Source organism: Boleophthalmus pectinirostris, unplaced genomic scaffold, assembly GCF_026225935.1.
Source record: "Boleophthalmus pectinirostris isolate CB_2022bp ecotype Guang Dong unplaced genomic scaffold, ASM2622593v1 HiC_scaffold_7, whole genome shotgun sequence".
Lineage (NCBI taxonomy): Eukaryota > Metazoa > Chordata > Actinopteri > Gobiiformes > Gobiidae > Boleophthalmus > Boleophthalmus pectinirostris.
This window is the reverse complement of record NW_026571473.1, coordinates 28,324,652-28,352,259: the sequence shown is the minus strand read 5'-3', so window position 1 is coordinate 28,352,259 and position 27,608 is coordinate 28,324,652. Positions and strand designations below refer to the sequence as shown.

General features: G+C 38.4%; 1 protein-coding gene across 1 annotated transcript in view; it reads left to right on the top strand.

Annotated features, from left to right (window-relative positions):
* The window catches only part of LOC110154708 (cadherin-2-like), a 236,842-nt gene extending 231,023 nt beyond the window's left edge, over nucleotides 1–5,819 (top strand). Inside the window, exon 16 of the mRNA XM_020918725.2 lies at nucleotides 4,779–5,819. Coding sequence (XP_020774384.2) covers nucleotides 4,779–4,985 — 207 coding nt within the window. The 3' untranslated portion in view covers nucleotides 4,986–5,819. The remainder of the gene's footprint in view (nucleotides 1–4,778) is intronic.
* The last annotated feature ends 21,789 nt before the right edge of the window (nucleotides 5,820–27,608 follow it).

Sequence of the window (27,608 nt, the reverse complement as noted above, 5' to 3'; positions counted from 1 at the left end):
AAATATCTACTTAAGTTAAAGTATTAAACTACCCTTTTTAAAAAGTACTTAAAGAGTAAAACATGAAGGTTTTAATTTGTATTTTCTTTGTTCAAACTTCAAACATTTTAAAAATAAGCTCCTCGGCCTTTTCAAAAGGTCTCAGACTAAAATAAAAAATACTTATATTTTTCAGTCCAGTTGAAAAATGTAGTGGAGTAGAAAGTACAGATCCTTGCTCTAAAATGTAGTGAAGTAAGAGTAAAAAGTATCAACTTAAAAATCTACTTAAGCAAAGTATAGATACCAAAAATACTACTACTTTTACTTTGTTATATTCCACCACTGATGTTTTCTCATTTATATAACCCAGTGTTTAATTATATTATTTAAAACTCCTACCCACAACAATAGAACATGTTTTAATATGAAGGCAGCATTCTTATATCTTTACACTATATTTGAAGTCCCACAGCGGTTGAACTGAAAGCTAAAATGTACAGAGCGTAATACGGATTTTGCTTCTTTTATACCTTTTTAATCCTGCGTGAAAGAGACAGAGCCGCGCAATATTCGCTCGGTGTAATGAAAACATTCTTTTGACTTTCTTATCAACGCGAGCGATTTAACAAAAGCCCCCACTGCACGCTGAGAGAGTGAAGACAAAAGACGCACAAGGACACTCCAGTTTTTCCCATTTTGCAACGCGTAGGATGTCAGACTATTTCACTATATCTGCCAATAGTTAAATTAGCTCCACAAACAAATTCTTGGGGTCAAAATAAGTCCAGGATGCGCTGTCGGCATCTTACTGCAAAGTGTTTTATTGTCGTAAAAATCAGTGAGCGCGCGGTCGGTATGTTTGTTTTTGTTAGATTTATTGTCACAAAAAAAGAGCTCTGATCATTGAAAGTTGCGAAAAGCGCTTATAAACTAATTGATATGGGAGAATGAAGCTGGAAGTGCACGGTTATCATGCTAACTGTTGCTAGTATCCAATTTTTTATCAAATTTTTCCCATGTATTTGAGCAAAATGTGTCTTGCCACAGTACAGATATTTTGTATAAGCAGCTCTTGAGGTCAAAATAAGTCTGCTGTGTCCTGTTTGCCTGTAACTGTAAAACATTTCATTGTCCTATCATCAGGAAGTGCCCAGTTAGCATGCTAGTTGTGTTTATCTTAACTGTGAAAGCTAAAGGAATTTATCTTGAGGTCAATATAAGTATATAAATAATGTACTGTCTGCACGTCTAATGGTAAAGCGTTTTATTGGCCTATAATCAGGAAGTGTACGGTTAGCATGCTAGCTGTTGTTAACTTTATTCTGGTGTGAAACTGTACTCTCAAAGTCAAAACTCATCATGGATACAATTAGGCTATATTCAGACTGCAGGGCTTAATACTCAATCTGATTTTTTTTTCGGTGAGGTCGTTCACATTTCCAATTAAACGCAACTTGTTTGTGATCTCCGGTGTGATCTTTAAACGCCCCAAATGTGCGCGCATTGGAGGACACAACAATGCCACATGCAACTGTTTACGGAAGTTGCCTAAACACTGGGCTTGTCTCACAAAATACGGTCCAGTTCTTGGTCAAATGGACAGGTTACACGTCCACAGCCATTTCGTTTGTTTGAGTCTTTATCCTCCTTGTATTTGCCTCGCAGGCTCTTTATTTTTTGTTGACATTGGAGCTAGGACCGCCTCTAGCCGCGCTCAGACATTTCTTTGGCAATCATTAAAAAAAACAGTTCCAATAAGACCCCTCCAATTTGGCCTGAATACAGCGATCACCCCAAATTAAAAAACTCACTAACCTCACTTTCCCTCCATTGACTAGACTCTGAGCCTGACGTGTAGGTGGGATGAATGCGACCTGGCCGTTCAGACTGAAGTCGCATGTCAAAAGATCAGATATGTATCGGTTTTAGGACCACATATCCAAGTGGCCTGGGTCGCATTTGAAAAAAACGGATCTGTGTCATTCAGACTGTCATTAAAAGATCAGACACAGGTCGCATAGTGGCGAAAAAATATCTGATTTCGGTCACTTCAGATTGCAGTCTGAACGTCGCCTTGGGATGTTTGGAACGCATAAGGTGTAACTTTGGACCTCAACACAGAGTTTAAAATGAAGTAGTTTTGATTTTCACGTTTTTAAGACTGTAAAACTCTGTTACGTCACCTTTAAAGTGTACCGCTGTCTCAAAGTCATTGTAATGGTTTAATCCAAATTCGTACACTATCAGTCGACTCAAATAATAGACGCTGTTCTCTAAAAGCCTCACTCAGTATCTGGACTGATCTTGGTGAAATATTTGCAATGAACTCAATTAACCTAAAAAACTGCTTACAATTACTTTGACTATCAAGGACTTCTTCACAAGCTTTTGAATCATTTCTTCTATTGCAGTTTTATCAGATTTATCAGTGAAGTGTCTTCTTGTTGAGCTGAAATTGTGTTTGGTGCTGCTAACTGTGTTGTAAAAGTAACCTTGTCAAAAAAAAAAGTAAAGCTGTTATTATTCTCTTATTCTGCATCCTTAGTTCAGTGACAGTTGCAAACAATCTACTAAATGTAATAGTGAAGCAGTCAATATTACTTACCAGAAAGTCCTAGCTGTTTCTCTGTCATGGAGAGAAGGGACAAAATGGGTGGTGATAATGTTATTTCTCAAACAATTTCTTCACTCATGGTTCAAAAAACTCATGGTTCGGGTACAGGCTTGGTGGCTTTAACTCAAGGTCCTTAACTGGTTGTTCTTCTGACACTGAAGTCAAATGTAGAAGACAAATTTTGGGTTGAATTTTATGGCTTGATTACTGAATACCCTAATCCTAACTGCTAATCCTGACCTGCTTGTCTTCATGGAAATGTTTATTATGTTCCTCGAATGGTCCACTGTATTGTATAGAAGTTCTCCATGGAGACAAGCAGAAGACCAAGTTACAGGAGGCATTTTTTGAGGATTAAACCAGCCAATGCCGTACTTTGGAACATTCGACTCAAAGCAATATCATCTCCTCAAGACGTTCCACAGTATTTCAGTATTTACTAAGCCTGAATCATTCTTAATAAACTATTTGATTGTGAATTAAGTCTTTCTATATGCTTTATTAAGACTTTTTAGGGTGTTGCTATTGTTAAGTTTGCTGATCTGAAATTTCTCTTCTGTATTTAACTCATCCTTCAGTGCCACCAGAACTTGCTCTAGGAATGTGTGTCAGCATCTGCCTCTCCCATCATGCTCCTATCAAATTATTCTGTACCACTGTCACTCGCTACTGCGCTTGTCTCCTGCAGAACGAGCCACTGTCCTGCTGCAAGTAGCAAAATATTCAGCCGAAAAGTTTGGAGTGAGCGAGAAACTTGTGAGGGACTGGTGAGAAGTGGAGGATTGTCTAATTGCAAAAAAAAAAAAAAAAAAAAAAAAAAGCTAATTGCAGGCCAAAAGCTAGATTTAGAGTTGGTGGAGATGCTCAGAAGTGACACCGAGGATGAAGAATTCAAGTATAATTCAGTTCATTTACTTTTGTTATGTTGTTTATGCTATAGGTATCTATAGATAATAACTGTTAATATGTTATGTTATTCAGCCTGTCGTTCTCTGTTCTTTTGTTTTTACTATAACTTGCCTTTCAAGATGAAATGTTTGTTCTTGGTCTCTGATTTTTTTAAATAAATTTCTTCCCAAAACTGTGACTTATAGGCTGGCGCAACCTATATATGTTTTTTCTTCTTCATTACGCATTTTTTGGCTGGTGCGACTTAAACTCTGAAAAATACAGTATGCAGAATTGAGTTAAGCATTTTGGCCTGGCCCTTCCACAATATTTTCTGTTTCTCATGTGGCTCCATGAAAAAAATAATTGCCCATCCCTACACTAGAATAACCTCTTAGGACCTATGTGGTACAACAGGAAGTGCTCCACTGTGCTTTTAAACTCCATACACCCTCACTAGAATAATTTGGATCATTTCAGCCTTGGAACTGCCGATCTCTACTGAACTAAAGGTTAAAGGGTAGCTGTTAACTTCAAAACTACAGCTCAATGACATCACAAGGTGAAAGAGTATTCTAACATGGCTAAAACCTCACACGAGTCCATTTTGTGCAATATAGCACATTTAGGTAGTTACTAAGGCTACGTTCAGACTGCAGGGCTTAATGCTCAATTCAGATTTTTTTGTGAAATTGCGAGGTCGTTCACATTTCCAGTTAAATGCAACTTGTATGTGATCTCCAGTGTGAACGTTAAACAGCCCAAAAGTGTCCTGCATGTGCACTGGAGGACACGATGACGTCAACCGCAGTGAGCGTGCTCTGTGTTTACGGAAGTTGTCTAAACATGGACGCAGCATTGAGCACCTGGAGATTTTAAAGTTCCTCTCGTACCGGAGCCAGAACATGTACAACTTACTTTTTTAAGGAGGAGATTGAGATCGCTTCAGTGACACAGAGTTCATTAACAATTTTCACGTACTTCAGAGCAGAATAGTGACGTTTGTGGCTTGTTGTTAACGTGTAGATGTGCTTTGGCCTTTCAGACTGAAGTCGCATGTCAAAAGATCGGATATGTATCGGTTTTAGGAGCACATATCGAAGTGTCCTGGATCGCATTTGAAAAAATCGGACCTGTGTCGTTCAGACTGTCATTAAAAGATCAGATACAGGTCACATAGGAGCCAAAAAAATCGGATTTGGGTCACTTCAGGCTGCAGTCTGAACGTAGCCTAAGCCTCCTTCATCTGTTTTCTCATAATCAGATATATCTTGTACCTCTTTTGTTCTTCCAGGGCCTGAAGGCAGCAGACAACGACCCCACAGCGCCCCCTTACGACTCCCTGCTGGTGTTCGACTACGAGGGCAGCGGCTCCACGGCGGGCTCCCTCAGCTCCCTGCACTCCGGCTCCAGCTGCGGAGACCAGGACTATGACTACCTCGGAGACTGGGGCCCGCGCTTTCGCAAACTAGCCGATCTCTACGGAGGCGGGGACGATTAGACCACGCCCTCCCCCCCCCCCGCCGTCGAACCGCCCGACTACCCTGTCACACTATTGGTTGCGGGGATGAGAAGGGGCGGAGCTTCGTTTTGGGGACTATCTAATGTTATAAAGTGGAAGAAGAGGCGTGTTTTTGTATGGACCACAAGACTTGAAATGAGGGGACGATGACACCACGCCCCCTACTGTCGGACCGGCTAACTTACCCCATTGTCCCATCTGCTAACGGGGCAGTGCTTACATTGGGGTACCACTATAATTGTTTCGAGGGCATATCGTGGAAGAAGAGGTGCTCCCTGGACCTGGCTGCCTCTTGAGAACTTGCTATGCTAACACCCGGGCTCGCGTTCAACAGCCAGGGCTAGTATTCTCCAGACTCGAATGAATGACGTACGTTAGCCGCGAGCTAACTTTGAGAAACAGGACAGTGCACTGAGTTTGGATATTTTTGGATATTACGGAAGGGAAGAAGCCAGTGGTGGTTGGGAAACGTTAGCGAATTAGCCTTAAGAGGTGACTGTCGCTAAAAACCCTCGTGCGAAGAATTGCTAACAAGCTAAGCTAACTTGCTAAACAAAAAACAGGACTAGGACTAGAAATAGGGTGACCAGACTTTGCTATTTCCCCCAAACCGTCCCAGTTTTGAGCCCTATGTCCCGTGTCCCAGCTGATTTTTTCCAAAACCAGTGATTTGTCCCAGTTTTATACAAGAAATGTCCCAAGTTTTTGACCAATCTGATCCCTGCCAACAGTAAAGAGAAACATAAAGTGTCATTTGTTTGCGTAAAATACAGAAAAGTTGCTTAAAAATGACCAAAACACAAAGAAAATACTGAATCCGTGTATCATTTGTTTTTCAAAATAAAACCAAAAATAAGAAAACAAAAACAAAAAACAACTATTTTCTTCATTTTTTTTTTTCATTATTTGTCTTCAAAACCACAATGAAAAAATTGATAATGATTAATTTTTTTCAGTTTTCGTTTTGTGTTTAAATGAAAAATAGAAAAAACAGATAACGGCCGTTTCTTGTTTTCGTTACTTAAACTGCAATGCCGGATTTTTATGCTGCATACGGACTAAAACAGAACTAAAACAGGTCTAAACCAGGTCTAAATTGTTCTCAGTCCTGGTCTCAGTCCAGGTCTGTTCCAGGTATGGTCCCAGCCTTGTCCCGATCTCAGTCCTGATCACCAGTCTACATGGGCGCACCTCCGGGCCCATCCCAACACTCAGTTCTGGTTTAGACCTGTTTTAGTCCTGGATCAGTCCTGGTTCAGTCTGTATGCGGCGCAAAAGTCCAGCATCGCAGTTTAAGTCACGAAACGGGAAACAACCATTATCTGTTTTTTCCATTATTCATTTAAACACAAAATCAAAAACTGAAAAAAAGAATCATTATCCGTTTTTTCATTTTAGTTTTGGAGACAAATAATGAAGAAAAACGAATGAATGAATAATACACAGATTATACTGACTCACATTTGTGCCGAGTGCATAACAAATTTCCTTAATTAATTTTCCTTAATTCCACAATTCTATTATTACCAACCCAAAACAGAGATCCCAGTTTTTTATTTTGAAAACCTGGTCACCCTAACTACAAGGCCCTGACTGAGTAGTACCAGAAGGAGCCTGTACATGTACCAGATATTGAGAACCACCGCCTTAACTACAAAATACGAGTAATTTAACGATTTATGTCATTTCTACAAAGAATTTTAAGTTTCCGTTCAAAAGTTCACTCGGACCAACCCAGTTCGTGGCTATGCATGTTATCCTCGATTTGTAGAGCGCCTCAGTAACATCAAATATGCAAAGTCCATTGTAAGACCACTGTTTTTGAGGCTATGCAAAATACTCTCTGAAGGCTAGTATTAGCTCGTAGCATCTGCTAATTGTAAGCCGCGCAGATAACATTATGTGCGTGTAACTGGTTTTAAAGTTTTGCGAATTATTACGTTAATCCCCACCTCGTACGATTTCAGTCACAGAATAGACTTTATTGCAAACATTTGTCTTTACTTCACGGACTTGACTAGTAACAACCTGACAGAGGGTGTACACCAGCTTTTGCCCATAGCAATGTTCCTGCTTTGCCTGTAAAAGGTTCCAAAGTCTGGCATTAAACAAGACAAAGCTGACGTAAAGCAAAAATCTTAAATAGCCTATAATTGTGAAATCGGGTCAAAACAAAACAATAAACCAAATTTTGACCACTTAAATGATTATAACTTTTCTGGTGAAGGGTCCGTCGAACCCTTTTCAACATGGAGATATTCTTAAACCTTTCTATCTCCATGGAGACCAAACCAGACCAAGTTACAGGTCAGATCTGTGGAAAGGCGACTCCGCTCCCAGTCAGAACGCCTGTTTTTCGAGGTATATTTGAGTCAAACAACCACTTGCAATCGAATAAATGTAAAGTAGAGCTGTTTAATGTCATACTGTGGAATATTCTAGACAGAGCAATGACGTATCCATAGAAACAAGCAGGTGACGGACCTCCAACCAAAAAGTTACACAGTGCACCGTTAAGTTAGTTGTATGGTAGCTTTCTTTTCCCGTATGTCCCCATTATAATGTCATAATTCAAGCTTCGCCATAGATTTTCGCTTAACTTCTCGCTCCCTTCACTGACGATCACCTCTTTTGGCTAATCCGCGAACCGTTCCTGACCGCCGCCACCAACGTTGCGGCCCCCTGTAGACCTTAAGCGCTACGACAGCCATGTTACAGACTCATCTACACTTGAATCTCACAGAACAGGAGCACTGGGTTCAATCGTGCCTTTTGTACATTCCTTTTGATTGTGTTTCAGACGGTCCCCCCATTCTGTACGTTGCTTTAAAGCTCCCGGGGTTTTTCGAAGGAGGCCAGGAGGGGGCGCCATGCCATGATACTGACTGTAAACGTGTGTGTGTGTGTGTAATGTGTGTGTGTGGGTGTGTTTGTATGTATGAAGCGTGAATGTATTTTCACTATAGAAGACACTGGATGGACACTAGGGGGCAACGGCCACTATGGGACAACCTTGGACAATGCTACCAGCAACAGTATGTCTTCTCTGCATAGCTCTGGGTTTTTATCCAATATTAAGCATTTCCTGTTATGACTTTTACTGTTACATAATTGTATTTTTAATGACCTACAAGACCGGGGTGACCAGACGTTCCTATTTACCCGGGACAGTCCCAGTTTTGAGCTCTGTCTCCCCTGTCCCAGCAAATTTATCCAAAACCAGTGATTTGTCCCAGTTTTATACAAAAAATGTCCCAAGTGTCCCTTTTTTTTTTTCTTTTTTTAATCAACATTTTCAATTTAGACCAAACACACACAAAAACAACAAGGACAAGCTCACAGTTGGTGCCAGATAATCATTAAAATACACTGTAAACATAAAATTTAAAAAAACTAAATTAAATCAGTAAGTTTAAATTCACATTATATATGATTTACATAACAGAAGCATATGTAATTAAAATACAGATGTCCCTGTTTTTGACCAATCTGATCCCTGCCAACAGTAAAGAGAGGCATAAATTGTCACTTGTTTAGGTCAAATACAAAAAAAGCTGCTTAAAAAGTGACTATACTGACTCACTTTATTGCTGAGTGCTATTACAGAGTGAATTTTCCTTAATTACAGACTTGTTTTACAAATTTATTATTACAAACCCAAACTCGGGGTGTCCCAGTGTTTTATTTTGAAAATCTGGTCACCCTACACAAGACACATGTTCACTGGTGTTACGTTTGCATCTTGGGGCAATGGAGCTTCCAATTTGTCATTCCTGGTTATTTTATAATGTTTTTTGTTTAGTTTTTTCATATTAGTGGCAGTTTAAAGATGCACTATGGAGCATTTCTGGTAGAGGCTTGCTTTTCCCGTAGAGATGTTATTGTAATGCCTGGATGTTCCACAATGTGATATTCAACGTATCTGCAGTATTTTGTATTCACTTACTGGTGTTTTATGAGGCGACAGAGGCTCAGTGTTTAGAGCAGCCTCTCCACAGATCTGACTTGTAACTATAGAATGTATATATATAAATGGTCAGAGCTAACGCCACATTCCAAATAGGAAGTGAGCATGGGGGCACTTTCGGCTCCATCAGTTCTGGTTCTAATTGACTTTATATTGAAAAATTGTCACCCCTTGTCATTGTGGTCTTAAAATGTTCATACTAACGCACTCTACATGATCCTGGTATTTTTATTTTGCTATTTTGTTTGTAAATTAATTCCTATTCCTAAAACGGAACTGGATCCAGATTCGATCCTGTAACTGCAAGCCTCGGTGAGCTTCATTTGACTGGACACTACGGACACACTCCTTAAGTCCACTTCTTTGCCTTTGCCTTTTTCGTGGCATCTACTTCTCTGACGTAGATCCATTTAATGTCATACTGCGGAACATTCCAAGCAGAGCAATCACATCTTTGTATATCCGTAGGTTTATCACTTGTAAATGATTATAGTAAAACGTGTGCTTATTCAAATACTTTGTTAAGTATGTAAAAAGTATGTAAAAAACACAAAACAATTGAGGATTTGAAAATAAATTGTTTCAAAAATTGTAAGTGTATTATCAAGCAACTCAAATTTAACCCTCAAATTTTGTGTTAATGATACATAATTCCAATTACACAATAACTATCAATATTAGAATTAGCAAAAAGAACATATCGGTGTTTGGAAATGGATTCTTCTAACCCAACGTTTACATCGTGTTGAGTGTGGGAGCAGTGTAAGCGGAACTCATTTGACCATATGTAATCCTATATCTCCTCTGGACCTGTCTCTTGTAAAGGTCACTGTGCTTGCTCATACCATAAAACTGTTTGAAGAATAATATTATTTTCTATTTCTGACCTCAAACACGGCCGGTTTACTCTGGCCAGGCGTTTGTGGGCTCGGAGCCATCCCTGCTTTGCCTGTGTAAACAAGACAGAGCAATATTCTCCGATCTCTCTGTATGATGTCGCTCACATGTGGAAATGGAGAATAGTGAGTAAACATGTTATTCTGAAGTGCTATAGGGGCCCACTTTGGCACATACGAGTACATGTGTTCACGGGTTATGCCATTGGATTGATACTTCGCAGCTGATTGTCAATATTTCCTGAGGTTGTGACGTTAAAAGGAAGCACTTCTCTGTTAGAAATGTTTTGACTCAAGTTAGACTTAATATTTAAAGGTTTATTTTAACACTATTTGACTAGAAAGAGCTGGCTCGGTTGGAACTATAACAGGTCAGAGGCGGCGCTACCACTAGGCAAAAGTAGGTGGCTGCTTAGGGCCCCCAAACCTGGAGGGGCCTCCAACCAATTACCCTCAGTGCCACTAAGACCAAGGCCTTAGAGCAATTTCTGTTAGAAACGCTGTGACTCAAGTTGGACTTAATTTTTAAAGCTTTATTTTAACACAATCTGACTAGAAAGAGCTGGCTCAGTTGGAACTACAACAGGTCAGATGCTGTGCTACCTTTAGGCAGAAGTAGACTGCTGCCCAGGGCCCCTAAACCTGGAGGGGCCCCCAACCAATTGCCCTCAGTGCCACTAATGGTTGAGGCCTCAGAGCAATTTCTGTTAGAAGCACTGTTACTCAATTTAGACTTCATCTTTAAAGCTTTATTTTAACACAATCTGACAAGAAAGAGCTGGCTCAGTTGGAACTACAACAGGTCAGAGGCGGTGCTACCATTAGGCAAAAGTAGATGACTGCTTAGGGCCCCCAAACCTGGAGGGGCCCCCAACCAATTGCCCTCAGTGCCACTAATGGTCTAGGCTTTAGATCAATTTAATTTTTTCTCAATATGACGTTAAATGAGAGTAGTTTACTTTTAAGCAATAATCATGAGAAAAATAATAATAATCATCATATGTAATGGATGTAAACAAAAATGTAACTGTACTAGCAAAAAAATAAAACTACTCTCAGCTCTGGTTATTTAGTAGGCAACCAAACTAATAAGAGAAGTTTCCAATCCACCAAAATTCTAAATAGAAGAAGAACAATGGGGGAAAACAGACAATCAATACATTAAACAAACAACACAAAACAGAAAAATGGTGCGTTATAGTGAGGCCCCCAAACTCACTTAGGGCCCCCAAACCTGGAGGGACCCCCAACTAATTACCCTCAGCGCCACTTATGGTCGAGGCCTTAGAGCAATTTAATTTTTTCTCAATATGACAGTAAATGAGAGTAGTTTACGTTTAAGCAATAGTCATGAGAAAAATAATAATCATTATCATGTGTAATGGATGTAAACAAAAATGTAATTGTACTAACAAAAAATAAATAAATTAAAACTATTTTCAGCTCTGGTTATCTAGTAGGAGACTGAACTAATTAGACAAGTTTCCAATCCACCAACAGTAAAATAATAAACCGTAAAATGTCCCAGGAACAATGGGGAAAAACAGACAATAAATACATTAAAAAACTAAACAAATCGGAAAAATGGTGCGTTATAGTGAGACCCCCAAACTCATCTTCACCCGAATTGCTAACTCCGCCACTGCAACAGGTTAAGATTAGGATAAGATTTGTGCTGTTAACACAAATCTCACACGTAAAATCACAGTCACAAGCTTTTTCTGTTTGTCACTCTCCCGTTTTTGCTGAAAATCAAACTCAAATCAAACTAAACAGAACGCTGGGGTTGATCACACGCTGTTTGTGTTGTTTAAATCCATTTTTTGTTTTCTTTCTCTTGAGTTTTCAGACCAAAATAAAACATTTTCGATAAGTGATCATTTTACTAACATGTGCGCTGTGTGACTATGGTAACTGTTGAACATTCTGCTAGTAGAGATACATGTAGAACACCCCCAGCTTGATGTCACTGCAAAGTATCAGTGCAGAATGCTCATGTTTTTATTAGCGAGGCAAAATGTGATACTGTGAAAGAGATGGGTGGAAAAAACATGAAACCAGATTTGTCACAGTGAATGTTACTGGATCATTTTAATAATAGATTCTGAATTGCAAATTGACTAAACTCGTTAAGTAATTCTATATCCACCAAGGAGGAAATCTGAAAATCTACAAATCAGACACTGTTTGTGATTATAAAATGCATTCAGTGTTTTGAAACTTTACTACAATTGTGGATAATTTTGCTAGAATCATGGATAATTTCAGACCTGGAATTGCAAATCTCTACTGAACAAATGGTAAAACGTAGCTGAAAAACTAAAAAATTTATGACATCATAAGGTGGAACAGAGCATTTTGAGCTTTGGAAATATAGATAAACTAATAAGAAAGGATTACTCAAACGTGCGAATGAAAACAAAACACAACTCCAGGTACGTTTTTGCATTCTATTTTACTATATTAGATAAAATTTTGAAGTCATTTATGCTTTTTTTAATTGCATGTCTCAAAGTAGGAAGCATTAAAATTATTAGATCATATTAAATGGTCAAAATATTCCATACATTAAATTTGTAAAATCAAATTAAAGCTGATACCAAAGCAGTCATTTTAATACTCAAAGTTGGTTATTGTTAAAAAAATCCTAAACTTTTTGTATATGGTTTATTTTATTAGTTTTTTCGGGAGGAGCATTTGTAACATTTTAAAATAAAGTATGAAAAAAAATCCAAAGTACACATGTAAAAAATCATGACCCGGCCTCCAAAATCCTTTTAAAATCTACTAATGAACCAACTATCTGAATTATGAACAGAAATAGAATCTCTAAGCCGCTAATGCCACTTTAAAATCATTACTGTAGACGATTTGCAGAAAAGGCTGGATCTGCTGTAAAACCTCTGCTGAGTTCACTGGGCTGAGACAGATGCGTATGGCGGAGTATTTGCTTATTGCGTTTTCATATTAAACCCATCTGGGAACATGTGGCCACATTAACAAAACATAAGTGTATGCAGCAATTTGGACTCACAGTTTTGTTTTGTTTGTTTTTTACATTGAGTGATGATGTTATAATTGTATGAAACAGAACGGATTTTCACTCATAACTCTTTGCTCTGTCAAAGTCAAATTGAGAAACTACGCCGTTAACACTGTATTTTTCTTTGGTCAAAATTTGTAATCACGTTTTTGGAGTAATAGGTTCATTTCTATTAATGTGAAAACGTTTTGACATTTGAAATTTGAGCGAAAAAGGCTTAAATTTTCCAAAACAAAAGCAACATTAATTTTAGTTTAGAGCCAAAATTAAAAGTGTACTGCTATGAAAATGCTGTTGCTTTGCTTTAAAGTTCCGTAGTATAGCAGTAAATTTACCTGTCTCTATGGAAACTGGTAGCAGCAGGTAGCTCCATCAGGTCAAGCTACACGTCAGATCTGTGGAGAGGCGAGCCAAGTCAGAAGTCAGAATGTATGTTTTTCAAGGTGTTTTGCGCCGTAAAACACCTGTAATTGAATAAACTCAAGACAGACATGTTTAAAGCCATACTGTGGAACATTACAGATGAATCAATAACATCTCCATGGAGACAAGCAACTCCAGAAAAGTTACATAGTGCACCTTTAACAATAACCAATATTTACAGAGTGTGTTGATGTATTTTGATGTCTAATTTTTTACTTATAATTTGAATTTATTTAAAATTTCAGATTCCAATGCATCTTTTTTCACAAATATTGATGTATTTTTTTTTTTATTGTATATTTTTTGTGGAAATGACTTTAAATTCTTACTGAAAACCCCAGAGCTGTGCAGAGAAGAGTTTGCCCAAGTGGTTTTCAACGCTACTGACGAAGACATGTACAGAACCTGCTATAGAACGCTAGATCTTTTTAGAACATTTTTTTCATATAATTTGTATTTTAGGTTTTTTTTTCATATTGCTTTTGGATCACATTGTAACTTATGCAGCTGATGGCTCGAGGGAGTATCCAGTCCTTGTATTTTCGTAGCATTGGTACTTCTGAGCGGGACCCCAAGGCATTGCGGTGGTGCGGTCTGCCTTAGCGTCTCTGGTACTCTCACAGCTACTCACTGTAAAGTCCAAAACGTGTACAGTACAGACATGTATTTTTTCTCTCGTCGATCTTTTGGCTGTGGTCTATGCTAATCTCCTGGATCCTTGTATATGTGTCATTTGGATTACAGATTAAAAAACTTTTGCATGTTTTTATCTTTTCATTTTGGGGAGAGATAGTTATTCAAATGATTGAGTTAGAAGGGGGAGGAGGGGGTGTTATGCAAAATTTACTTCTGAGATTTCAATAATTTGTTATGTTTCCAAGTTTGAAGAGGTTTTATATGTCATTCGTTCATGTTTACGTAATCTAGCGATCTCTCCCGGGCCTTGTTCACACCCTCCTTACCATTAGCAGTACAATTCTAAATCCGTGTGTCATTCGGTCATTCATTTTTCAAAATAAAACCAAAAATAAGAAAACAAAAAAACTACTATTTTCTTCATTATTTGTCTCCAAAACTAAAATGAAAAAAACAGATAATGATTCGTTTTTTTCAGCTTTTGATTTTGTGTTTAAATGAATAATGGAAAAAATGGATAATGGACATTTCCCGTTTCCGTGACTTAAACTGTGATGTCAGAATTTTGCAATGCAAGCTGACTGAACCAGGATTGAACCAGGACTGAACCAGGACTGAACCAGGTCTAAACTAGGTCTAAACTAGGACTAAACCAGAGAGAGAGGGAGAACCCCAAGCCCGTGGAGCAGGGTGTCTGCAAAGTGCAACTGCGACCACCCGACTGTCTACACGGACGCACCTCTGGGCTCCTCCCAACTCAGTCCTGTTTTAGTCCTGTTTTAGTCTCAGTTTAGTCCTGGTTCAGTCCGTATGCGGTGCAAAAGTCCAACATCGCAGTTTAAGTCACGGAAACAGGAAACGGCTGTTATCAGTTTTTTTTTTTTTTCATTATTAATTTAAACACAAAAATGAAAACTGAAAAACAAATAGTTTTTTTATTTTGGTTTTGGAGATAAATAATGAACAAAATAGTAGTTTTATTTCATTTTCTTATTTTTGTTTTTATTTTGAAAAACGAATGAATGAATGATGCACGGATTATTCTATACAAAGTTCACCCCACAGGCCTACGTCACCCATACACCCACTTAACAATTTAAAAAAGTAGAATATAAAACAATACAGCTTCACAAACCTGATTTGATGTGCAGTAGTTTCATTAGCAGGATGAATGTGGATTGTAATGTGATAGCGCTCTGAAGGGGGACTGACTTAACCCGGAAAGCATAGGGAAAACTAAACTGAAACTTCTCGTAACATGGTGATTTAAATATGTTTTGTGTTAGCTGTTAATACTCCACAGAAGTGTAATATCCCCTCTGTAAAAAGTGTTTTTGGTAAACTAGGGTGACACAAAATAGGAAAAATAAATGATGGGTGAAAAGGGGTGACGCAGTAAATTAGGGATGGTTCGATCTGGATTTCATCAAGCGATATCTGATTTCTTATTGCTGTCACTGTTCATTGGTCATTGATCGCGTATAGATCATATCTGATAAAAGCCAAGTGTTGTGTTCGTAGACACATACGACAGAAACAAACATACAGAAACAAAACAAAATGCACAAATCTGGATTGGTTTCATTAAGTATCCTCAATGGTGGCAAAGTAAATTAGAAATGGTCTCTTATGGATTTCATCAGCAGATATCCGACATTTTCCCTTACTGTTGTGCTCAAAACTGTGTTATGTCAAGGCTCACAAAGTTAGGTTTAAGGGTCTTATCAGTGGTGTAGTGGGGATTTTCTTAAGTGGGGGTACGAAATTCGTGACGTCATCGATGTTATTAACATTAACGCCATTCATGATCACCTATAGGACATAAATCATAGACTACACATGTGCCTAGGACTGAACCAGGACTAAAACAGGGCTAAAACACGACTAAACCAGGACTAATTTTGGACTTGAGTGAGAGGGAGAGGCACAAGCCCGTGGAGCAGTGTGTCCGCAAAGCGAGATCGGGCGACAACTGCACTTAGCCCTGTGAGGCGCGGAGCTCTGCACCGGTCCTTACGCCTGTGGTCACCTGACAGGCACACCTCTGGGCCCGTCATGACACTCAGTCCTTGTTCAGTCCTTGTTTAGTTCTAATTTAATCCTGGTCCCCTCGTGTGGCAGGTCACTGTAGGACAGTACTGCAGATATGAGCCTGTGCAGGTTGTTTGCACCATTGCCAAAAGCTCCAGTTTGACATTTAAGTTGTAGCTATTTTATATTTGTTATTTTTTTTATATCTCACGTTGGAAGAAATGGGTGGCCGGCGTACCCCTGTGTACCACTCCCACTACACACCTGGTTTCTATATTACACTAAATTGACTCTTGTGAGGTTTAAGACATGTTATAATACTGTTACCTCCTCAAAAACAGACCTGGAGTTGTGTTTTGTTTCATCCACACACATTGGAGTAATTCTTTATTAGTAGTGTGTCTACTTCCTGTATTACCACATGACATCACAAGGTGGAATGAGGTGTTTTCCATTTGATAGAGGAACTCATTTTCAGAGCAAAACACAACTCCAGGTAGGTTTTGATGAGGGAACAACATTATAACCTCCATCAGAAAATAACGTAATCTGGGCCCTTATAGAAATTGTTGCACTTTTTTTTATTACCGTATAAAGCCACGAGTCTAGCTTCATTGCTCTTTTATTACCATATTAGGAACAAAATAGCTTAAATCTCTGTAAATAATATCACACAAAGGTTTATTTCTCAGATACCAATACATACACTATTGTTCAAAAGTTTGGAGTCACTTAGAAATGTCCTTATTTTTGAAAGAAAAGCTCTGTTTTCTTCAATGAAGATAACTTTAAACTAATCAGAAATACACTCTATACATTGCTAATGTGGTAAATGACTGTTCTAGTTGCAAATGTCTGGTTTTTGATGCAATATCTACATAGGAGTATAGAGGCCCATTTCAAGCATCTATCACTCCAGTGTTCTAATGGTACAATGTGTTTGCTCATTGCGTCAGAAGGCTAAAGGATGATTAGAAAACCCTTGTGCATTCATGTTAGAACAGGTGAAAACAGTTAAGCGGGTTAGAGAAGCTATAAAACTCCCCTTTCTTTGAGCAGGTTGAGTATCTGGAGCATCACATTTGTGGGGTCAATTAAATGCTCAAAATATCCAGAAAAAGAGAACTTTCATGTGAAACTCGACAGTCTATTCTTGTTCTTAGAAATGAAGGCTATTCCATGCAAGAAATTGCCAAGAAACTGAAGATTTCCTACAACGGTGTGTACTACTCCCTTCAGAGAACAGCACAAAAAGGCTCTAAGCAGAATAGAAAGAGAAGTGGGCAGCTTGACCGTATGGTACGCAAGAAGTGCCCATCCAGCCAATCCAACTTGTGGGAGGGGATTCTTTACGCGTGGGTTGAAATTTCTCCAGATTACCTCAACAAGTTAACAGCTAGAATGCCAAAGTCTGCAATGCTGTAATTGCTGCAAATGGAGGATTCTTTGATGAAAGCAAAGTTTGAAGGAAAAAAATTATTATTCAAATACAAATCATTATTTCTATCCTTGTCAATGTTTTGACTATATTTTTTATTCATTTTACAACTCATGGTGGTAAATAAAAGTGTGACTTTTCATGGAAAACACAAAATTGTCTTGACCCCAAACCTTGGAATTGTAGTATATTATCCATAGCAAAATTACACTGTTATAGAAGGCCACTGTACTGCCCCCTATCTGCAGGTCAAAGGTATTTTTTTTCCACTTTAGGGCACTGTAGTTTTGGTTTGAATGACTCCCTGGGAGTCATATTCTCTATCATCCAGATTGTCACACAAAAATAAAAATAAAACCAAAAAAGTAATAATAAAAATAAAAACTGTTCCCTTCTGAATTTCCAGGATCATCAACCATCCACATCTGTGACTGTTTCAAGAAGCCTAGAAAGACAATCAGGTTTTATTAATACAGAAAATGTTAAATAAAGTCACTACTGCGCTCTGCAAATCAATTATAAAACTGCAAACAAACACGTACGCTCTTAAGATAAAATGTTATTGAAGTTCACATTATAAAACACAGTCTGACACCTGGAGACATTTAGAAAATTCAGTGGAAGATTTCGAAACCCCTGCGGAGGAGGGACTCGAGGAATTGGGAAACTTCCAAGGTGAACAAAGATCTCCTTCAGCGCTCTTGTGTGCTGGAGTTATGAACTTTTGCAATGGTTGACTTTTGTATGACTTAAAATCCAAGAAAAATAACTGAATACAAAAATATCCACCACCAAATTCCCCAGGCGATAAGTCAAATATTCATATCAGATGTTACTGTGCTGCTTTTGTTGCCTGGGATTCAGAAAACACACTTCTCCAATATTTTTCGCAAAGATTAAGATGAAGCTTCTCGAATTCAGATGAGCGTGATTGACAGGTGGATTAGCCAATCAGGGACACGCATGGTCTGGCTACCCCTGTCCGAAAAAACGTGGTGTTTCTTTCTCCTTAATCACTCCATGGGCTTCTTTTCCTCCTAACAGTAAAAAAAATATTAGTGTCCAAATATCTGTATAAAGTTTGAGCGGACTTTTCTTCACATTGGCTGCAGATTACTAGGCAAACTTTTAGCTCAAAGCTCTATGGTTCACATGGTTAAAAACAAACTTATTTGACAGTTTTGTGGGAGTTATGGTCATATTTTACATTTACAGTTGTGTTAGTGATGATTTCCTAAAGTTAAAAGCGTGCACTCACATGTTTTCTCCGTTATCCGTACAAGCTTTTCACTCCTTCGTGCATCCTGTCATGGTGGCACGCATTGTTTATTTATTTATTTGAGTTTCCGCCCCAGAATGCACTGCACAGCCCATTTTTGTTCCCATTCCCTATATCAAAACAAATATGGCTGAAAAATTACAAGGAAAAGTTAGGAAAAATACTACATGGGGCTAAAAAACATCACTACACTCTGCTGTTACTCTGTGGTGAGAGAAATGTCTTTTTGTTTGTAAATCGTAACTGACCAATGAGCTCCTTCATTTCACACGCATCAATGAAATAAACTAATCTGATTGGACGGTACGCGTCAAGCAAACAGAAGGACCAGACTGTGAGACTGAGCCGCTTTATAAAAAATACAGATAGTTATTCTGATTTGTCCGACAACAGATACACAACTCAAATGTCAGTCTTACACTTATATAAGACTGTACTTACCTGCGACACAGAATGCGTACTTTTTGTGTATTTATTTACCAGGTCAAGTTATTAAGTCAAAGCAATGTACAGAAAAAAGTAAAGTCTTTTTTTTGTCCATCACCTACCCACCCCTACACCCATTTACCCAACCACCCGACAACCCGTCCGCCCTGGTCCCATATAGATGACATAATCATTTACGATACATACTGTACATATTCTAGGGCTGGAAATTAGTTATCATCAAAACAGAAGGATACGTACTTTAAGATGTGAGTCTGGTCACCGATGAATCTCCCTGTTTCCGAATGGGCGCGACTGACAGGTGGATCGGCCAATCAGGGACATGCATGGTCTGTTGTATTTGAAAAACGAAAGAATAAAAAAATATCACAGGGGGCTGAAAAATATGGCGGGTTTTATTTGTAAATGATGTGACCAATCGGCTCCTTCGTTTCACATGCATCGCTGAAAAATAAACTAATCTGATTGGACGAACACGCTTGAGACGCAACAGAGGGCATGGGGACCAGACCAAAGGCCGCCCGCCACACACTACAGGAGAATTTGCCCGATTTTGGCTGCGATTTCATAACCACCAAAAATCAGCAACACTACGGTAAAAGCCAATAAACCAGAGCGTCAGGGGTAGAGGAGAGACAGACACAGAGACGCAAAATATAAACTCGGGATATAGCAAAAATAATGAGAAGACTTTATTACTCAGCTCTCGTAAAGTGATAAATTTAAAGTGCAGCACCTCATCCACATTATCCATAGAGATTGTCCTCCGCAAATAATGACACCCACTCCACAAAACCGCACTATTAATCCAGTTTGAGGCGTTCTTTAAAAGTAAAAAGGCCAGAGTAGTTCCTCACGTGTGTCTGTTTATATCCACACAGCGCACGAATCTGTGGACTTTACTCCAATCTTTTATGCTTTAAAAATCATATATCTGAAGTTTTGCTCCACATTTCACAATAATAATAACACAGTTTTGACTTGTATCTAAACTAGAAGTGCAGTACTCTGATCTTTTAAACACTTAAGAGTCTCAAAGCGAGTCGTTTTACTGTAGACAGGAAACAGCAGACGCGATCACACTCACAACTTTGTAGCCTGTGATCTGCAGACATATCCCGCTGCAGTCTTTGCGATCGGAGATTTTAAGTCTCACAAGATTCTCCTCGTGTCTGTGGTGTGCGGTTTTTGTCACACGTTTAAAAATCGTTCAAGACCGAAAAATCCTGTAGTGTGTAGCGGCTTTAAAACACCAGTCTTTATTTAAAAAACAAAAAAAAAACAGAGATATTATTCCAGACTTGCCAGGTAAAGACCATATTGGAGCTGAGATGAATATTAAGAATAAATAAATCAAAATATATGTAACAACTATGATAAAATGCAATAGAAGTTGGGTTAAAAGCACACACAGACACACACGTTTAACACGGGGATACAAAATGTGCTGCAAATCTGAGGAACCCCCTGCAGAGAAATGGCCCTAGGCTTTGAGAAACTTCCAAGGTTAACAACAAACATCTCCTCCTCCTCCTCCTCCTGCTCTTGTATTGGAGATGTGAACTTAAGCACCAGCAAAAACAAAACCCTACCTGCTTTTTCTATGACTGAAATGCAGACACAAAAATAACTTACAAAAATATTTTTCACCAGATTCCCCAGGCGAAAAAGTCAAACATTCAAATTAGATGCTGCAATTCTGGTTTTGCGTTTTAAAATTTTTAGCATTTCAATCTCTGCAACGTGGACTTCTGTATTACCAGTGGTGGAAGAAGTGCAGATACCAGAGCAAAGAAATACTCAAGTAAAAGTAAAAGTATCACATTAAAAAAATCTACTTAAGTATTGAAGTACTTGTTTAAAAATGTATTTCACTAGTAAAAACTAAAGTGTTTCGTGCAAATTTTGAGATCTAATAAAGCTTTTCTCCATGGAGATGTTATTACTTTGTCTGGAGTGTTTCACAGTACGGCATCTTCTATATCATCATGTAAACTAAACCAGACCAAGTTACAGGTCAGATCTGCGGAGAGGCGCCCCCACTCACACTCAAAATGCCATTTCGTTCTACGTATTTTGAGCTCTAAAACCATCTGGAAATGAATAAATGTGAGGTAGAGCTGTTTAATGTCACACTGTGGAACATTCTAGACACGGCAATGACATATCCATAGAAACAAGAAGGTGACAGATTCACAACCAAAAAGTTACACAGTGGACTTTTAAGCAGCGGTGGATTGTAACACAGTAGTAGTAGCAGTAGTAGTAGTAGTAGTTAGTGTCGCTGTACTCGAGATCGGCCTCGACACCATTTTTGGGGGTTTTGGTCTTGTCTCGGACTCGACCACGTTTGGACTAGGTCTTGTCTCGGTCTTGAAGGTGCTTGAACTCTGTCTTGTTTCGAGCTTGAAGGCTCATGGACTCGGTCTTGTCTCGGTCTTAAAGGCACATGGACTCGGTCTTGAAGGCACTTGGTCTCAAGTGTTGTCTCAGCCTTGAAGGCGCTTGGACTCGGTCTTGTCTCAGTCTTGAAAGGCTCTTGATCTCGGTCTTGTCTCGGTCGCTTGGACTCGATCTTGTCTCAGTCTTGAAGGCGCATGGACTCAGTCTTGTCTTGGTCTTGAAGGCGCATGGACTCGGTCTTGTCTTGGTCTTGAAGGCGCTTGGACTCGGTCTTGTCTTGGTCTCAAGGTCTGACACTCGACAAATGATAAAATAGATTTATAAACATATTGATATTTTTGTGCCAAAACAATTGTAAAACACAAATAAATGTTGAAAATTACAAAGATGGTCTCAATTTGGTCTCGATGGGTTGTGGTCTTGGTCTTGTCTCGGTTTTGACCTTTAAAAGTCTCGGTTTTGTCTCGGTCTTGACCCTCAGAGGTCTTGGTCTTGTCTCGGTCTCGGACCCTGTGGTCTCGGACCGGTCTTGATCTCAATTAGTGCAGTCTTGACTACAACACTAGAAGTAGTAGTAAAGGGCTGTACTTAAGTAAAAAAAAAAAAGAAAAAAAAAAAGGTATCTGTACTTGAGAACATTTTAAAGTGGACATTTCTTACTTTTACTTCACTACATTTGAGAGCAGGTATGTGTACTTTCTACTCCACTACATTTTTGAACAAAAGTATTTTTTATTTTTGTGAGACATGTGTAAAAATCCCCTCAGTCGTCCAGGTAGAATCCATGGCAAAAAGAGAAATTCAATTTGTCCAGGTGACAAATTGAATTTCTCTTTTTGCTGTTGTGTGAGACCTGCTGAAAATATTGAGGGTTTATTTTGTTCATGTTCATCATTTGAGCAAACAAAAACACACAAAGAAAAACAGCCGCAAAAAAAGAATCGACTCAAATGTTTCAATGTTCAACACAAATCTGTATCAACATCTCTACATTTGAAGTTTTATGAGCTCTCAAAATCTGCATGAAATCGTGAAGTACATTTTTTAACGGGTACTTAATTTTTATTTTATTTTTTTCAAACTTGTGTGGACAGAGTTGTGTTTCAGTTTTTGTTTTTCCTCAAGTGATGCAGAAAAGAGGGAGCTGGGAGCCACTGTTTGTGTGAACGTTCATGAATGTTAGTGATTTTTTTTAACATTTACTTGAGTATTTTATTGCTCCGGTAACAAAATCGAGTACTTCTTCCACCACTGCTGTTAAGAATGAACGAAACCGTATTAATATCTGCCTGTCCTCTTCATTACTGGTCCTTTAAGCCCAAACCCAGTCTATGTTTAATGAAAAAGTACTTGTATATGATGAGATTGTACCATTATTGTCTTTTGGAGTACCACACAGGTTCAGAACATGCAGGCTCTCTCTGTGCAGGATATGTTGTACGTTTGATATGACTATTTGAATTCATTTCACGCTCGACGGACCGGAGCGCGCGCAGATCATTTCAATATGGTTTTGGACATTTCGTATTTTTTATTCCACAGAAAATGGACTGTCCTCAAAGTGAACCTGGGATTTTTTTTTTTTTTTTTTTTTGGCGAAGTGAAAATTGTCGGTGTGTGAAAGTGGAAATAATGGTCTCCTCTCCATAGATCTGATCTGTAACTTCATTTGGTTGCATCACCTAATGTCATATTGTCGTACACTGGTAATACATGAGGGCTTTAGTGTGTTTTTAAACTCCATACACCTTCACTAAAATCATCTGGATCATTTCAGATCTAGAATTGCTCATCTCTACTGAACTAAAGGTAAAACGTATCTGTCAACGTGAAAATTACCGCTTCATCACATGACATCACAAGGTGGGACAGAGCATTTTGAGGTTTGGAGATGTAAACAGACTAATAATAAATGATTACTCAAACATGTACGAATGAAACAAAACACATCTACACACACAACACAACTTTTTTATTCTGCAGAAAATGGACTATTCTCCGAGTGAACCTGAGTTTTTTTCTGGTGTAGTGAAAACTGTCGGTGTAAAATGGAAAATTATCAATACTTTACCGAACCAATCTCTCGACTTAAAGAGATATAAGTCTTTTTCAGCATTAAAGGGCCTTTACCTGTTTTTTTTTTCCCATATACAGTGTGTCCCAGAAAATTTGACATAATTTCACAGGTCAATAATTTTGGCAAAGAATGTTGAAATAACCTGAAATTTTCATAGAATGTATAGAAACAGACCAAGATTTTATATTTAATGTTTTATTTGTGTTCTGTTTTCAGTTTCAGCCATGCCTTTCACTAGCCAGGCTGGGGACATCTAGTGCCTCTGCTCAATTTAATTTCTCTCCAGTCACTAGGTCAGGAATCAGAACACACTAGACGATTTGCAAGAACACGGAAGTTGTAGACCGCACATTGACCAATCAGCGAAGAGCCTTGAAGCCATGACGTCAAACTCAAGTGGTAAACAAAGCGGACAAAACTCTGTAAACAAAGCTGTCGAGATGGATGTAGACAAAGCCATAGAGTCTGTGTTGGTAACGATTCCCGAGATTGAGGATTTAAAGCCGGAACAAGAAGAGAATGCTTACTGAATTTTATCAGTGGGAAAGACGTTGTTGCCCTTCTTCCTACGGGATTTGGGAAAAGCTTAATATTCCAGTTAGTCCCGTTAGCGGCACATTACATATGTCACGACCAAATAGCAGCGATTGGTTAAATCAAAAAAGTACCTGGTTACCGTTGAGCGAAGGGCAGAGGTCAGACAGTTTCTACGAAGTGAAACCGGCTGATGAATCAGGCTAGCCGGTCACTCCCAAAGAGAAGTCATTTTGTGTTTTGGAATATTCTCGCACACACACACCCAAGACTGTGCAGCCTTCAATGCAAAATTTGGAAAAACTTCACCAACTGGCAAACACTGAGCTAGACTTTTCAAGATAGTTTTCAAGATAATTGCTTTTAAAATGATGTTATGTTATGTTTTGGGACACCCTGTATATGAACAAAATTTGTCTTGCCCCAGTACAGATATATCGTATCATGACTTAAAACTCACAGCAGTCAAACAAAAGAAAGTTTTTTTTTAAAATATAATCCCCTCATCAAAATGAACCAAGACATTTTGTTTACTCTGTTGCTGTGACTGTTCTGATTCATATTCAAATACCAAATTTCCATACACACATGTGGTTAAACGTATTTTGATTCAGCTACATACAGATATATACAGAGATGGATAGAGAAGCAAAAAACTGTACTCAAGTAAGAGTAACTTTAAATTAAAATAATAATACTCAAGTGGAAATACAAGTGGACCAAGAAATAACTTGAGAAAAGAAAAAAGAGTAACTTGAGGACATACCTGATTTTTTATTTGAAGTGAATGCAATTTGAAGGACAAAACTTTAAATAAAATCATTAACCAAAGCTGATATTTTCAAAGGATAGACACAACAACGACTAAAACTACATTCTGTCTGAAGGAGCAGTGCGGGAAACCAAGAGATACACAATGTCATTTAAAGCTGATATTTAAATCTTTTATTTCTTCGAAGTTGTCCAAGGTCCACACACATTCACGCCTTTTATGCACTGTTCCAGATTTAATTAAATAATGTTGATTACAATGTTTGTGTGCAGTATTTTTTCCCTTTTCATTTCTGAATTGCATACGAAGCTATTCAGTTTGTTCCATTGTGAGGTGACCTGACCCGGTTTAAATAAAGGTCTGTTTCTGTCCTTGCAGATAAAGCTTTATGCATTCAACGTATTTTTATTAAAAGTTAGCAAAGGGTCAAAAGCCATTCAAGTTATTATTATTTTATAGGGATTTTTATTCACTGCAGCTGATGTTTCAGGGCTATTACTGAAAAAATACAGAACTATAGATGAAATGTTACGTGGACATAGCAGCTTGTCAAAGGTCTCATCAGATCTCAGGAGCTCAGCAGGTCCGGGTCTGGTCAGGACTTGGATGGGAGACCGCTGGGAACACCAGGTGCCACAGGGGGGCGCCACTGGCAAAAACTGCTGTTGTGTCCTTAGTAGAAGTGTAACGATATCCAAATCTCTCGGTACAATATTATCACGATATGCCTCTCACGGTACAAAGAGGCTGATATAATTGTAGATGGGACACTTTTTTTTCCCAAGAATTTAAGTAAAAACATATCTGTTCATGTTGTCTGCGCTGAAATGAATCATGGGATATGTAGGCCCCTATGTTTGTACACTGTTGCTACTATTAAAAAAATGCATTTAAGCAAAGGAACTTGTGATTCGATATATTGTGACAGTCCACGATATTATTGTGCAGAGGTGGGGACTTCCAAGTCGTGACTTGGACTCGATTCGACTCGAGTCACTATTTTTTAGGACTTGAGACTTGATAAAACAGACTAAGACTTGGGACTCAACTTGGACTTGAAGGTCAGTGACTTGGGACTTGACTCAGGCTTGAGCCCTGCGACTTGAGAAGCACTTTTACATCTGAATTCTTTCTATTTTGACTGTAATGATTGACACTAAGATCTTATAAAGACATTTAAAAAGGAAAAATCGACATTTCTACAACACTTATGTACTCTATAAATACTCACATATTATACTATGATTTTTTAATTACAGTTTAGTTTAAAATTCATATAAAATGCAAAAAAACAAAGCTATATTTGGTATTTTGATTTAAAGACTTGAAATGACTTGAAGCTCAAAGCAGACGCCTTGGACTTGATTTGGACATATGGGCCAGTGACTCGAGACTCAACTTGGACTTGCCTTTACTTGACTTGGGACTTGACCCAGACTTGAGGTCAAAGACTTGAGACTTACTTGAGACTTGCAAAACAACGACTTGGTCCCACCTCTGTTATTGTGAGACTTTTGATGATACGATATCATGATATTTTGGTTATTGTTACATCTCTAGTCACTAGTCAGTCAAGCCGATGGTGCAGATTGGCAGTCTGGCTTCTGTCAATAAACAATGAACTGTAAATCACTTTGGGTGTCTTGAAAGGGGTCATATAAATGCAATGATTAATTAGTAATAAATTAATTACAGTGACTTTTATCCAATCCAATCAAAATAGATTCAAATCAAAAGCACTGAAGATTTATGGAAAGTGAATAAGAACAGATGGACTGTACCAACTAAATTACTGTCATTATATTTACATGTAAGTAGTCTTACAAAACCAAAACGAAATCACTTTGGTTTGTGTGTGAGGGGCGATCTTTTTTTTTTAGCATTATAACATTGTTTCCTCATCAAAAACATGTCTGAAGAGGTTTTAGATGTCATCCATGCATGTTTGAATTGTTTGTTGTAATTTAGCAATTTCTCCTGGGCACTTTTTAAACCCTCCTTGTTCTCTCCTCCTGTCCAGGGTTCAGGATTCTACATCCCCCACGCTCCCACATACAAAACTGTACGCAACAGCTTCACAAACCAGATGTGATGTGCAGCAGTTTCATTTGCAGGATGCACGAGAGTAACATGGTGATCTAAATGTGTTATGTGTTAGCAGGTCATACACGTGGAAATAAAACACCCTCTCTTTAAAGGTGCACTGTGTAACTTTTCTGCTTGTTTCCATGAAGGTGATATTGCTTTGGCTCCTAGGATGTTTCACAGTGTGGCATTAAATGTATCCATCATACATTTATTCAGTCATAGATGTTTTTATAGCTCAAAAATACACTTTAAAATCCTGCGGTGAGTGGGATCTCTTCTCCACAGATCTAACATGTAATCACCCAGTGTGTCCTTGAAGATAGCTATGTTTAATGTCATACTGTGGAACATTCCAGATAGAACAATAACATCACCATGGAGACGGGCAGGTTTACTGAGACACTATGTAATTTCTTTAAAACACATTTGATTTACAAATAGTCAAAGACCCACTGAATCAATATGGGAACACAGAAACAAATTACAATAAATGTATAAAAGATAATTTCATGCAATTATGTGCCCGTTTTAGTGACAGTTGCACAGTTACCATGGTGACCAAAGCACA